At 37.5% G+C, this 15,185-nt stretch overlaps 1 protein-coding gene across 2 annotated transcripts in view; it reads left to right on the top strand.

The window, feature by feature from the left end:
• LAMA2 (laminin subunit alpha 2) overlaps window positions 1-15,185 on the top strand; it is a 393,841-nt gene that overhangs the window by 232,184 nt on the left and 146,472 nt on the right. For both annotated transcript variants that reach the window (XM_042795940.1, XM_042795938.1), the window contains exons 17-18: window positions 5,465-5,592; window positions 11,226-11,312. In XM_042795940.1, the coding sequence (XP_042651874.1) occupies window positions 5,465-5,592; window positions 11,226-11,312 (215 nt within the window). The remainder of the gene's footprint in view (window positions 1-5,464; window positions 5,593-11,225; window positions 11,313-15,185) is intronic.

The raw sequence follows: 15,185 nt of genomic DNA, 5'->3' as shown, positions 1-15,185 counted from the left end.
CTGAGGTTGCTTGCTTCTCTGTCTTCAAGTGTTAGCCCTCGCACAAGTTTCCTCTTTAATTTTGTCTGTATCACCAGCCTGGATATGAGAGAAGGCCATATAGTTGCACAGTGTAGTGCTTTTGCACTTCTCAGCTGATGTGAACTATTAACTGACACAGTAGAATTCCCCCTTCTGATGTTTAAAGGGTGATGGCGTAAAGAACACAGCACTGACAAGGAAATGGAGAATAACCAGTTGAAAATATACTTTCATCTAGATGCATTATCAAGTATTCTGTATTTTATGTGTTCTGTCTGAGCTTATACTACATCACGCTATAAAGAAGGGGCACACAGGGAGCTTAAAATCAGTTCTGGATTTCCTTGCAGCTTACTTTGAAAACACTGTAAGTGAAGTTAGATTGGTTAGTATCCATGCAGGCTATTAAATGCTGCTATTCAATTTGGATCATAAGCCTTTTGAAGTGAAAGAGAGAGAAGTCTGAATGCTGAAAAAGAGAAATGTTTCACATCAAAGGCATTCTTTCTATTGAGGTTTACACAGCCTTTTGGCCTCCTTATTATTATTCATGGTGTTTTTTCAGTAATACAACAGACAATTTAGGCACCTAATTTACTGATATGATACTTCTTTTTGCTCTTCCTTAGCTTTGAAATGTAGTTGAAAAGCAGCTGAAATATGTTTTTGACTCATGATAAAAGCTCAGATCATCTGCTTCAATATAGGCCTGTATAAGAAGCCCATTTTAACGCATCTCTTGCAGTAACCTGCAAAGCCCTTTGATCCCCACAGTAACCATGTAGAGAGCTGCATGACACTTCATTCTTGTTACTATTGTGATATACATAACTGCTTTGGTACATAAGGCAAGTTCTAACTTTAAGAAATACTCTTTTGTATTGTTATACACACACACATTTATGGTAGCTTTAGGAGGTGGTTAAACCTAAACCTTGTGAAGAGCAAACACATTTCAAGGTGTTTCGTTCACTGAAGGGTACTATGTTCCTATTAGTAAGCCAAGAGAAAGCAAATCTTTCTCCCCTAAAATATGCTCAGATTGCTAAGTGGGCAGTCCCCAGTGGCATCCATTTTGTATTTTAGTCCTTTGTGTGTAAAGCATATACCATGTAGATTGAGGCCAGTGTCAGAACTAGTGGACATGTGCTTTAGATAATGTTCATCACAGGAGCGACAAAATGTCTTCACCCATCTTCATATACACAAAATGATTCATTCTAATTTAAATGCAGTACAGGCTATTCCACAGGTGAAAATTATGGAAAACCTCTGCAACATCCTGATTGCATTTGTAACACAATGAAAGGGAATTGTCCATATAATCTTGACATTATGGTAGTTGGAAATTACCAGAAGAGCATATTAATGCTTCCAGAGATGTAATACTGTTGTCTGGTCTAGATGGCTAGGGAATATACTAAAATAGGCAGCCAAGCTTACCCTTTCACTTTCTTTAACTAGCTTAAACTGGCAGCTTCCCTGGTTGTCTCTGTGACAGATATCCCGAGAAAGGGCAGCAGCGTGCCAAAGGCACTATCTTGGACTCATACTCCCTGATTAGAGTTCTATTTTCTTCACTAGCCTTCTATTCAGACTGTTTCTTTCCATGTTCATATACACTCATCTGCATGTGCAGCTAAGCAGGAGTGGTTTTCAGTGTGAATTTAGGGTTCCTTGATACTAGGCATAAAGATGTTTGTTCGGTTTCTTCCAAGGGTGGAGAGCTGGCTCAGTAGGAAATGGTGAAAAGCATACTCCAAGACATCAGGAGTAAAGTCTTTGGGCAACAAGGTCTGAGTTGTACATAAAATTTTGAACAAAAATAAATTTCACCATCTCTTTTACTCAGAGGTTGACTAAAGGAGACAAAAGAGATCCAGAAAATTGATGCATTCAAAGCAGTTTGAGATCCAGTACCTGTAATTTGAAAGCATAAAGATTTTGGCATAAAATTATTCCTGGCTACAGAGTATACAGATCTATGGAAAAAGGCATTGATTTTACCAAACCCACTAGATCAATGTGCTGGAACAAACTGTATTTCCAAGGGAAGAAAAAGAAAGGCTAGGGATGGTTGACCATGATCTTCTTTATGCCAAGTCTCATGACATAAAAAAATTAATTAAATGTTCCTATGAACATGAAATTAAGACTTCACAGGCTAAAGCATGTTTTAAGGAAATAATCTCAGTAAAATTAGACATTGCTCAAACTAGATGATAGTCAAAACCATTGCTATACATTGGTAAAGTTTCAAAGTGAGATTCAATGAACTGATATCAAAAATCACAAATTTTTCATGAGTATTATAGTAATATCTTTAGAAGGGCTAATAACTCATCTACTTCAGTACTTAAAGTGTGTCCTGGTTGGGGCTGGCCTAGAGCTCCCGTTGGTCTGGCAGCGGGAGGAGCTGCAGCCCCCTGAGACCCCAGGGGCTCCCCAGGCCCCAGTGCCCTCACCTGTGTGCGGGGGCGGGGGGAGCACAGCTGGAGGGCTGGGCCCCGATTGGCCGATGGTCCATGTCACGTGACACTGTGCTCACTATATAAAGGCAGGAGTGAGGTGGGAGGGGCTCTCACTTCTGGGGGTGTGGCTGTGGGGCCTTTGTGTTGGGGATCACCAGCTGGGAGCAGGTGGGTGTTGGTCGGCGGGTGGTGAGCAGCTGTATGGTACGTTACCCGCTGATACTGTTGTCGACGTATTATTCTGTCACTGTTATTAAGCTGTTTTTATCTCAACCCGTGAGTCTCCCTTTGCCCCTCTGATTCCCTCCCCATTCCCAAGTGGGGGGAGGGTGGGTGAGCGACTGCGGGGCGTTTAGCTGCTGAGCACAGGATCAAACGATGCCAAAGAGATCTATAAATTTGGCAAATTAGTATAACGTTTAATGCATCACTGGTGAGAAGAGGAAAATTGTCACATCTACATACTACATAATCCTTGTTCTTTGTCCTGAAAAATCTAGAGTGACTCAGGGAGAAAAGTATAGCACCACACAAGATTGTAATTTCTCATATGCAGTGCAGTACATGCTTGGATTTTGGTACTATATGTATGGGGTTCCTTTCTTTTTTATTTTAAAATTTATTGATTCAGGGTGAGGAATTAAGCAGATACAGATATCTGGATTGAGGAGAATTAGACCCAGTATGTAGAAATGACTGACATTAGAGTTTCAGAAGATAATTCATCAGAGAAGGTGGTCAGCTGTTTGTAACATCGTTTTCCCACAAAATAGAAGGTTTCGGGTTTTTTACTGTAAAAAAGCAGAATCTGAAAATACCACTCTGTAAGAGATGCGTAGCTTTAAAATAGTGTGTTAGCTCGTCTCACTTTAATAACATCCTTGACATATAAGCTGTTCATATTCTTCAGAAACATTAAGATATGTCTGAAGATATTTAAAGCTAAACTTAACACAAAAGAAGAATCCATTATTTTTCAGGAAAAGTACAAATAATTTGACATGATGCCTTAAAAAAGTTGAATTGCAAAGGATTTTTCTTTTGAAACACTTAAATTATTTTTGTCACATCTTCTTTTAAAAGCTATCTTGATGTTCCCAGATACTTTTTTCAGTATAGCCTGTAGATTCTTTTTGAATGACAGCACTCGAAGTAACAATCAAATGGACTTAAATGGCCTAATGAAGTAGAATTTAACCCAGCTGACAGTTCTAAAGCCATAATTTTGCTTGGCTAAGAGTCTTGATAGTTGGTATTAGCTCACAATCTACCAAATATGATAAAATGTAATATTGTGATTAATGCTTTCATTTCAAAGATATGCTGATTGTATACATAAGCAATAAGAATGTATCCTTTAAAAGAGCAAACAGCATTTCTGGAGACAGATGCTTTTGACTCCAGTGCATTCATGACTGAAAAGGGTATTGTGCTTTTCAAGTTGTCCAAATGTATGGTACAGGATATGCAGAGCAAAGTGCAAAAAACTATACAGATCATTGCAATCCTGGGAAGTTGTGAGGAAGAAATCAGTGTTCCTTAGAATCGTGCCATTTTCTTTTTCTTTTATTGAGGATACATTATGTCTTTAAGACAGTTAGGCTGTTAAATACTCACCTTGATACATGACATTGTGAGAAAACAATTTTTAAATGTTCTTAAAAATACTATAAATTAAATCGTAGGTTTGGAAAAAACTACACTTCAAAAAAAGCCCCACACCTTGATTTCTTAAGCAGCAGCTTGGGTGAAACAGATTCTAGATTTGATCTGGCCCATTGTCTAAATCAGATCAGAACATACCCCGTTCAATAAAATCTCTCTCATGGCTTTCATTTTGGCCTCTCCAAGTTGTCATGTACTTTTGCTGTCTATACCCAAGCACATCAAGATGGCGTTTAAGAGGCAAAAAGTTTTCTCCTGCTTTCTCTGTTTTTACACTGTGAAAGGGCTACACGTCACTATCTTGTGGCAAACAGCAGTGAAAGGAATAGTGTGGTGTGCTAAAAACGTGGCAAAAAAAAAAAAAAATTAAAGAGTTTAAGACAGAAATCTAATTTGCTGAGCCTATCATGGATCCTGCCAAATTATTTAGAATTTCTAAATCCTATCTGGTGAGGGGGAAGAAGAGTAGAAGGGGTTATTACTCTTTAAAACATGGTTCTTACAAGTCATCATGGGCAGCCTATTCTCAGAGGACGATTTCCCATTATGCCAAAAGATCATTTAATTTGAAATCAGGCCAAAGTTTATATATAAAAATGCAGATCTAGTGCTGCCATTTTTATGTTGGATGTTTCATATGGTCAGATAAACAGTCTTTTCTATTATGAAAGTCATTCACATACAGGAACACAAGCTGTTGGATAGGACCCTACATAGAGTATACTCATCTTTGTTTCTACTCATAAAAGAGTCTGGATGCTATTCCATCGAACAAGTGTTAGTTAAGTAATTCAGACTTTGTTACTGTTTACAAATATATTTAGTATACTGCTAGCCATATACCTTGTAAAACAATCTAATGCGCATAGATGTGAAATGTAAGAATTCATTTTTATAAATTACATAGTCTGGGCTGTATTTCTGGGATCAACATCTGAAAACTGTTTGTCACAAAATATGGTCCATTGCAAGACTGCAATACTAAACCTATTTTGTGCTTCTCTGAAGGTTGGTTTTCTTTAAGCAAGGTAAAACAATAATGCAGCTGTTGTATGGTGGAAATATAAAGGTCTGCAGTTAAATACTCTTTTTCTTTTACATAGAGAATTATCCAAAAGAATACAAATACCTGACATATGAAGCACTAAGTGTGACCTCTAACCTCCAGGACTGGTTCTTAACCACCACCAGAAAATCAGAATATATGTTGCATCCTGTTGCAAGGATGGGCTAGGTAAATGACCTTCAAGAACTTTGCAGATCTAAGTTCTCTAACTGTGTATTTGTACTTTTCATCTTCTGTTTAGGACTGCAAACACAACACAGGTGGTTCATATTGTGATAGATGTCTTCCTGGCTTCTATGGTGATCCTACTAAAGGAACAGCTGAAGACTGCCAGTTGTGTGCTTGCCCCCTAAGTATGCCTTCTAACAAGTAAGACATGTATTTATTACATATTACACTTTTTCATGTAGTAAATTGCATAACTTTTAAATTTATACTTTTGTGTGTACACCTGAGATTCTTTGTGTTTTAATCAAATAATATATTATGCAATACAATTTCTTTTACAACTGTATAGAGTGCTAAGCTTTGCAGATAGGCAAAGATCAAGAGAAACGCTGGATGAGACTGGGCTAGAAAGAACAACCGAGAATTTGGATGACTGCTCTTTGAATCAATAACTAGGAATTGCTTTTCTGTCCTCCTTAAGAGTAGCTGTTTCTAGTTTTAAAGTTGAAGTTACAGATTTGATGTATGGGGTTTTTTAATCATTAAATTGAAAATCAATTTATATTGATCAGATAAAATAGTAATTTCTTCTGCTTTTAATTTTCTGTTTCTTCCAGTCAGCATTCATTGATAATGTTGATTTGTTTGGAGTCTGAATTCAGCCTTAGATCTTGCAAGTAAAAATATTTTGTAAAAATATGAGTGATCATTATAAATTTATTAAATAAAAATAATAGTGAAAAGTTAGTAAAAATTCTGATCTAAGAACAAATGTTTCCTTCATTACTAAAGCTTGTCTGTGCTCCTTGCTACCTATAATTTAATAGACCAAGTAGCTTGAACATTTTTTAATTTGTTTTATCTCAGTCAGTACCTGGAAAATAACAATACCAAAATCATTTGACTTGATGTAGTTGAAGAAAACTATTCTGAGTCTTGTCTAGTTAACTTTTCTTCTTCATACAAAAAAAAAAAATAGAATGGAAATGGTGTGTATCATTTTGAATTGTCACATTTGGTTTATACCATCCACTACGGCTTTACAGAAAAAGAGCCCTGGTGCAAGTAGCATGTGTCCAGATTACACAGAAGAGCTGCTGTGGTACAACACATCAAATAGTTGTTCAGGAAGATCAGGAACTGTTGAGTATGTATCTGACATGTTTGCAGTGGCCACTAGGGCTTGCCCAAATTACAGCCACAAATTGGATGTGCTTCCCTTCTGAAAAGAATCACTGTTAGTCCATATATGCATTTCAGAAGGGTTGTGGAATTGTACTTGAAGATTGTAAACTATGGACAGAGGCTGCCCCATCCTAAACTCTTCACACAGCTTAAAAGTTGAAGTGACTATAGGAGCTCATAAATCCACTGGAATATTTTTTTTCCTCCCTTCAGCCCTGCATCCTCTATTTCATACCATTTTTCCCAAAACAGAAGTCAGATTCTGTCAATTCAATGCACTTTACTATTTAAGAGTATAAAGAGTATTTCTTAAGGTTTACAGGGCAAAATGCATGGCTACCACCCGCATAGAGAGGGAGCTCTGCAAGATGCAAGTAAAGAAGAGAACATCTGAATGGCAGTGTGCCAACCTAAGGCACAGCTGAAACAGATTTTGCTCTTAAGTAATTCAGGCTAACTCAGTGGCCTGCAGTGACATTGTGTCCTATTAAAATTGCACTGATCAGGGAAATTTTATCTAACCTATTTATTTAATCTAACCATTTATCAGCAGACATTCCAGGGGATTGTAGCATGGGAGTCCACCTTCCTGTTTTCACAGCTCTTCAGTTGGTTTTGTTAGTTATACATTGGTTTATTACATCTGCTGCTCAGTCATGGTTCTTCTGATGTCCTCATTGCCTTCACATACTTAGTATTTCCTTGCATAATTAATTAATTCTTTTTCTCTTGTTTAAGAACACTGTACTGACAAAGCAGGAAAAATACTATCACATTTATATCTTGTGCAGATGTGCAACAAGCCAAGTCAAATAGATTGAATTTAGGTTTTTATTGGCAAAACGCCTGGAGACCTCTATTCCATATTCATCAGTGTTCTGGCTACTTTGCCTTACTTTCCTTTTTTGAAATTGAACAAGAGAGCCCCATTTTTAATATTTAGTTTTCTTTAAAAATATAGGTATAATACAAACAAAGAATGTAAGTATTCTTCAATTGTGAAACAGTGGGGGTCCTGAACCCTACAAAGTTTAACTCCACATTAGACCTGTGCAGTAGCTTCTTATGTCTTAAGTGGACAAAAGCAAAATTGTAAATGACATCTTCAAGCTCTGTAGAACTCATTGTAAGGTTCAAGCTCTTATGCCTTTACAGTTCTAGATTTGTTTATAAGAAAAAAGGGGTTGTTAAAGATCTAATGTGTTACCTGAAAGCTGTTAAAATACTTCCTTAGTTGGCAGTGATTTTCATATGCCAGAGATAATATATGTAAACAATTCAGATTCCTTCATACATCCTTCACATGAAAAATAAAGAAATTTCTACCAAGCCTATGTCACTGTACAGGTGTAGTATATGTCATGTTATTTCTGAACAACCTAACAAGTGACTAATTTATGTACAAATTATTTTAAGTAGTTGTCTATAGATTTTAATTCCTGTAGTATTTAATTCCTAACATGGCATGACAGGGCATCTGTAGGTCTCTAAGCTTAACACAAAGTTCCTGGTACATCAAAAATATTGTCTGTGTAATGAACCCCTGAGATATAAAAGGTAAAGCTAATTTCTTAATATAAATATAACAGTGTCTTATTTCTTTATGGAGTTTATAATGATTCCCATCACTGTGTTCACAACAATGAGACTTTTTCTTTGCAATGTCACATAAGGTGGAGGAGAACTGTTCTATGCATTTTAGAAATGTGGTGGTAATTGTGGTGTGCTGTAGTTAAACTGTTTTAACTGCTGCTCATTCCTTCTCCTGTTTCCTAATGGCAGCAGTTTCCATATGAAATCACTGAAGCCAATCATAAAACTGCCTTCTGAAGCACAACAGTGACAAGTGACTTGCCATATGTCAGGAAAAATTGCTTGGCCAAATCAAGAAGCTAAAATTAAATTGTCTAAGCTTGTTTTCTAGATCCTGGGCTATATTTTCCTCTTCTTGCATGTATCTCCATATCTGCACTTATATGAGGCAAATGAGATCAATGGTTATTATAAATGGCATATGTAATTCACGCTTGGCTTCTTCGTCTTATCTCTTCTCATTAATGTATCACCCTTACAAACTGTTCTAACATTCTTAATCTTTAAGGATTTTCAAATAAACTGATTTCTTCCATAGCAATTATCAGGGGTAATACTATATAATTCTTTTTACCAAATGTAAATGTCTGGGATACTTACTGATTTTCTCTTGAAGTGGCGATAAACTTAATATGGAAAATGAAGACCCCAACAGGAATGTTATGTCACTGGAAATGGGAGATACAAGATATCTCACTCAGCCTGGGAAGGTCGCAAGTAAATGCATAGCATGTGAAGTAAGAATTTGAGTTGGTCTCAGAATGTTAATATTTTCTTGAAGAACTAAGTAAAATCACAAACTTATTCCCAATAGATGTTTTCTATAACATATTTGTAAGCGTTTGGGAAGCTCTGTCTCCCAGCAAAGACTTAACACACATATACCTGTACTGTGTATTCGAACTTGTCCCATGTCCTGACTAATGTTGTTACCTTATGTAAAAACTGAAAAGAGTGAGGATGAATCAAGGACTGAGATTTTTTTGAAGCTTGTTTTGACAGATCAATACACACCTTTCATTAGTATTCATCACTAGTAAGTAATGACATTCTAAGTAATCGGGAAGATAAACTCTTCTCACCCTGCTATCACGTATTTCCTTTATATTAGGCAGATGGGAATTTCTAGATATATTACTGTTTAGTGTTGAGATGTGGACTGACTGCTAAGTCAGAGAAAGAATCAAAGAATGCTTGGTCTGAGCACAACCCTTAGAACATGGAAATTCCGCTATTAATATTGCTTAGTAAAAATAAGTACTTAATTATTGTTATCTTTAAAATTTATGCAGTTGAATTCAGAGCTCTTGATGGAACTGTGGTACAGTCAATCTTGTGCAATGCTATAATGATCTGTGATAGCATTTCCACAGTTTCCCATGTAGCTCTTAGAAAGAGTGAGGTTGGGACTGACAAGCAGGATCTTATTTGAAATAAGTCAGGTGCTGCTGATTAGATTCAATGATAATGTGCACCTCAGTTGAAAATTGCTTTAATTCCTATTTAAAAATAGAATGAACAATTATGTTTCTTCAACTGGCTCCTCGTGCATGTGTGAATCTATTCTTGATTGAATGACATTGCAAAATAACTAACAAAATCCTATGGGAAAGGGGAAAATCCCAAAACCTGTCTGTTTACTGGACCTGACCTTCCCACATTTTTCCTTCTGATCTCTTTTATGTCTGTGAGATAACTTGACCTATGACAGACAGGATATTTATAAATGGAAATCATCTATAACAGAATAAAGAGTAACTGAGATCAAATCATAGGTTGGATGACTCCTGAGAAGTGAGGTCCAGTCACCAGTAGATAATCATGTTACATGATCCTAATTAATCTTTTTTTTATCTTCCTAGTGCCTATTATTTTCCAGAAACTTTCATCATATATCCTGCTTTAATTAATCTGAGGTCTGATTATGTCTATTTGTTATTATTGTAGTGTGAACTTTTATCTTGAATATACCTACCTTCTGATGTCTGTTAGAGCAATTATATTGCTTCTCAACTTCTGTTTTTCTAGGTTACAAAAGGTAACTTTAGTGTCTTTTCATATAGGTGCTTTGCTTTTCTGTTGTGAATAGTCACCCCACTACACACCCATTCCGATTCTTTTTTTTTCCCTTTTTCTATTTTTCTACTTGGTTACCATAATTGATTACCATTATTTAGATGAGGCCTTGTACAGGTGTTCATATGTCTCTGTCTCTAATAATCATTCCACAATGATAGAAGAACAGGTTGCCTCTTCTGTGCAATGTCTTTTAGAGTGTCAGGAGGTTTCCTCAGAAAAGTGTGCTAAGGGAGAAAGGTTATGGAAAACAAAATGCTAAAGAGTAGAGGAGCACATGTCAGAGTTAAACATGGACATCTTGAAGTGGAGCTTGCAAATGCCTACAGTAACCCTATTTATAAAAAAAAAGGTCTAAAAATAAATAGAGCATAGCAAAGAGGCAAAGCTTTCTACTCTTAAAAGTTTAAGCTATTCTTAAACTTCAGCATGCCTGTCTGGACTGTTGCTTGAGGTCATTGGCACTCAATTTATTCAAATGCTCTCACTGGGAAGCTGCACCAGATATTTCCCTTTTTGCCCCTCTCCTTTCTTGTTCACTGGGTTCCTTTCACAGCCAGTTATACACAAAGTTAACTGAGCTTTCAAATCAGTTGTCTTTCAGAAAGATTTATATAGGGGCTACATTATGGCATAGATTGTTTTGCCAGGCCCTCGGGGGACACAAACAAACAGCTGTACATTCCTGCCTTTATAATGGTATCCAGACCACTCAGTGGCAGGCTCAAGTCCCATAATAACAGGCTTTTGGGATGCTGCCATCCGTTACTCTATATTCAGTGTCGCAGAAATAGCAGAGTCATTCCAAATTCTGTTTGCCAGAGTCAAACTTAAGCCCCATGTCATAGACCAGAATCACTTTTCCTGGGTGCTGTTTTGCAAATTAATGATCTCTGAAGTGGGAAGAGAGGTATGCTGCTAACGATCTTTTCTTTATGTTTCTTCCTCGTCCCTCTTTGTACCCAATATCAACAACACAGCTTTAGCCCAACGTGCCATTTTGACCGAAGTCATGGATTAATATGCGATGAATGCCCAGCTGGGTACATGGGACCACGCTGTGAAAGGTAAGCAAGCGCCATGCTTATAACCATAAGAGATCTGAAACAGAAGTATTGGTCTTATGGAACTGTTATACCTTTTTATTACTTTCCCTTCTCTTCCCCATTCCTGCGTACTGAAACTCACTGAAGAAATTCCTGCTCATCTTCCTCTGACATTGTGTCCATGCATTTTCATATTTCTAGTGCTTGTTTTATTACTCTGTGGTAAAGTGAAAAGCTCTCAAGAAGCATTTGCTGAGAAAAGTCTTTTTTTTAAGATGATTTTCTAGCTTTTCTGTCACTCTTCTGAGATTTTTATAATTATTTTGTCTCTTTTGTCATTTAAATGTTTAGAGCATGGTGAATCGAGTATGCAATAAATTACAGATACCTCTTTTGAAGTTAATATACAGCAAAAATGAGGTTCTTTTAAGAAGTTATTTGTTGATTTTAATTAAACTTTACTTTTCTGTTGCTTCTAGTTTCCCATTGCAGTCTTTATTTAATAAGTAGAACAAGCTAGGTTTTGATGACAAAAAAGATAATTCCTCTGTCAAATACATACAAAAGCACAATATATATTTCCTTGACCTACTACTACCTATCCAAAAGACAAAAAAAAAAAAGTCTAGCCTGTCTTTGGCTATGAAAGGTCTGAATGACATGTTAGTATTGAGACAGAAATTTCTCTCCCCTTCTTATCTGGTTATTCTGAAAGGATCACATGGAGAATTTAAATGAAACAGAAGGCTAGTGTGAGTGCTGGTGCTAAGCTCCTGGGAACCCCCTTCCACAGGAGATGAGACTGCACAGACAAGAGAGATCATCACTGTGTTTGCACTCCTTCCTGTCCCTTGGGTTTTCACATGGATGGAACAGCTTTCAAGAGCAGTTAGTGTGCCAGGGGACCTCTGCTAGTTGTTTGGAGGTCATGATGAATCAGCACTGGCTTTGGCTCCATGACCCCAGTCCCTTGTGACCCTGCAAATGTCACTTTTTTAAGAGGGGCTGGGGGAGCTAGACACCTGGCTGGATAGTTATGGGGCATGAAAACATGGCACTTCTGTTTCTTAGTAGGCTTTTGCCACTTGGCACTTCCATGAGCTGCTTGAAGCATTTTCCAACATAAAAAAGATAGAGCTTCTGAATGAAGACTTACAGTATTCAGGCTGGGATGAGGAAGAGTAGGAATGAGCCAGGAGGAAGAGCCAACCAGGAAAGCAGGAACCTGACCATAGGCTGTGAATCACCTTCTAGTCCTGTCTTTCCAATTTACATTTACAACTACTTCCTTTTAAATCCCCTGTTGTGCTGTGTCTGTCCTCAAGTGGGAGTGCAGGCTGTCACCTGTTTCCACCCATCATCACTGAGTCTGCCCCTGCTGTGTGCTATTTCTGCCTGTCTTTTCCTGTCTGTCTTGGAAGTCATCACCTTCTTTCAGCTAGTGGGTTGTGAAGTTAATGACGGCAGGAATAAATCACATCAAGAGCACTTTGGTGGCAGTTTGTCAATGCAGGGTCATTGACAGCTTCCATTAGCAACAAGTGCTATTTCAGAGTGGAGCACAGGCTGTAGATGCAATAGGACAGAATCTGAATAAGTGGCAGACTTGGATTTTAGCCTGATTTCCTAAGGAAATGAGGCTAGTGTGATCTTTTTGTGCATGTCTGTCTGGCTGCCTGCAAAGACATTTGAACTTGTAGGTCAATTTCGACCAAATTTGACAGAAGGGTAGGAGGTCTCAGAGATAATAATTGTTCCTGAAGGTTTTGTGAAAAGAAGTGGCTGAATAGAGGTTAATAAATCAGGACGTGTCATCGCTAAGGGGAAGAATACTGTGTGAACTCACACCTGATTAAACAGCAGAGAATACATGAGAGAGAGAGAACGGGAGAGATTATTAAATGTTCTGCCCATAAGAAAACTTTCACAGGACAAGGAAAAAGCACTGCTGTAGCCTGAGGGATTACTCCCTGTTGAATAGCAACATCCTGCAGCAAATAATCAGCCCTTAGCCTTGTAATCATGAGATATAAATCTGGTGGAAATTAGGCCATTAATTCCGATGCTCATAGAAAGATTTGCTTTTAATTGTAACAAGTTGTTTGAAAATGCCTGCAGCTGTCAATAATAATGAACAGGAGAAAGCATGTTGCCTTTTGCTATTCATAGTGACTGTATAATTGCTAAAGGAGTTTATATGAAATTCTCTTTAATTTTAGCAACTGCGAAGTGACAAATGATCTGAGCCACATGATTTATTAACTGAACAGTCCTAAATTATCATGACATAGAAAGTATCATGAAGTGAGCATATGCAGGACTTATCTGGCCTCCAAAATCATCCTCTGTCCCCAAGGGAGATAAGTTCTTTTATATAAATATATATATATACACACACATCTGAGTTGTAAAACGTCAAAAACCTTGTTACTTTTCTCACTTGAACTCTTCAGGAAAATGTTGACAAAATTTCTTAATGTTCTCAGAGTTCCAGCTTGTAAGACCATCAAAATAATTGATATAAACAGATATAAACTGTGATGGGAGTTACCACATATCTATAATTGTAGAGAAAGCCCAGCTGTCCTAATTTATCCTTTTCCCCAGCAAATTAGACTTATGTTCTTCATTTACTTGTTGCTCACTATTCCAAGGAGTATGAGGTAGGGCAGATACTTTCCTAACTCCATAGAGAGGGTGTATGAGAATGTCAAAAATCTGCCCGTTGAGCCCAGCACATTTAGAGGATGACAGTAGGCATTTTCCATCTACACAGTCTTGATATAGACAAGAGCACACAGTTTTAGGAAAAAGAAGCCAAATGTGGGAGAGTCTAGCTTCTCCTGTAGCACTCCTTCATTTATGAATATGGTTCCAGTGATCTTTTCCTCCTAGAAGGAGAGATGAGAGGTCAGTGTAACTTACATGGGAGGAGGAGGGTGAGCTGGGTCATGTCCTTCCTCCCCTTGTGCCCCCATTATTCAGGTCTAACACAGAGTGCCACCAGCCACAATCCCTTTTGAGTCCCTTGGCTTCAACCTGCTGCTCCTTCTAGCTATTGTAATTCTTCCACTAGTGCCAGAAGTACAAGCCTGTATTGCAGCGCAGGTGGGAAAAGGGTCAAACATGCAGGAGATTTGATACAGCAAATGTGTTAGGCAGGATTGTTTACAGCTTGCAAAGGTAGGCACTCTGATGTTAGAAAATGAAAGATTTATAGTTGGTCATACAACAGTAACATCTATGCTGTGCCCCTGAGTTGAGATTTTTTAACTGGGTGTTCACAAGCCGCTTCTCCACAGGGCTTTTGCCTGGTTTTGTACACGGGTTGGATGCACGTAAATTTCAAAGCAACTGTAGAAACAGTATTTCCAGACTTTAAAGTGTTTGGGTTTGCAGCTCAAATTAACTCTGTCTCAAGAGGTTTTTTTTTTTCCACTAAATATAAAGAAAGGTATAAAATAGGTCTGTGTTTGTGTGCATATAGGTGTATATACACAGCACCATACAGGCTGCTGAAGAAAATTAACTCCATCCCAGCCAGACCCAGTACACATAGATACACATATATTTATATAGTAGCCCTGTATTTGGCACCAGTTATGCCAAGTAAAAACACAGTTTCATTCACAGACATACCTGCATTAGAGAGTAAAGGTCAGCACAGAGGAAGAAAAAAAAAAGTCAAAATCTTTCTTCATTGCTTTTATTCCAATTTTTGTTTATTTTTTTAATCTCAGAGGTGTTCTATTGTACTTAACAGTAGTTTCTTGAGATGTATTTTGTGTAATGCCTAAATGTAATTTTCTGTGCTACAAATATTATTGAGTTTTTTAAATATGAACCTTGCCAAACATGTAATGCTTTGAATCGGAGAAGAGTAGCTGAAGTGGA

Source organism: Tyto alba, unplaced genomic scaffold, assembly GCF_018691265.1.
Source record: "Tyto alba isolate M040663 unplaced genomic scaffold, T.alba_DEE_v4.0 Super-Scaffold_22, whole genome shotgun sequence".
In the NCBI taxonomy this organism is placed as follows: Eukaryota; Metazoa; Chordata; class Aves; order Strigiformes; family Tytonidae; genus Tyto; species Tyto alba.
Note: the sequence above shows the minus strand (reverse complement) of the source record. Positions and strands in the feature narration are given on the sequence as shown.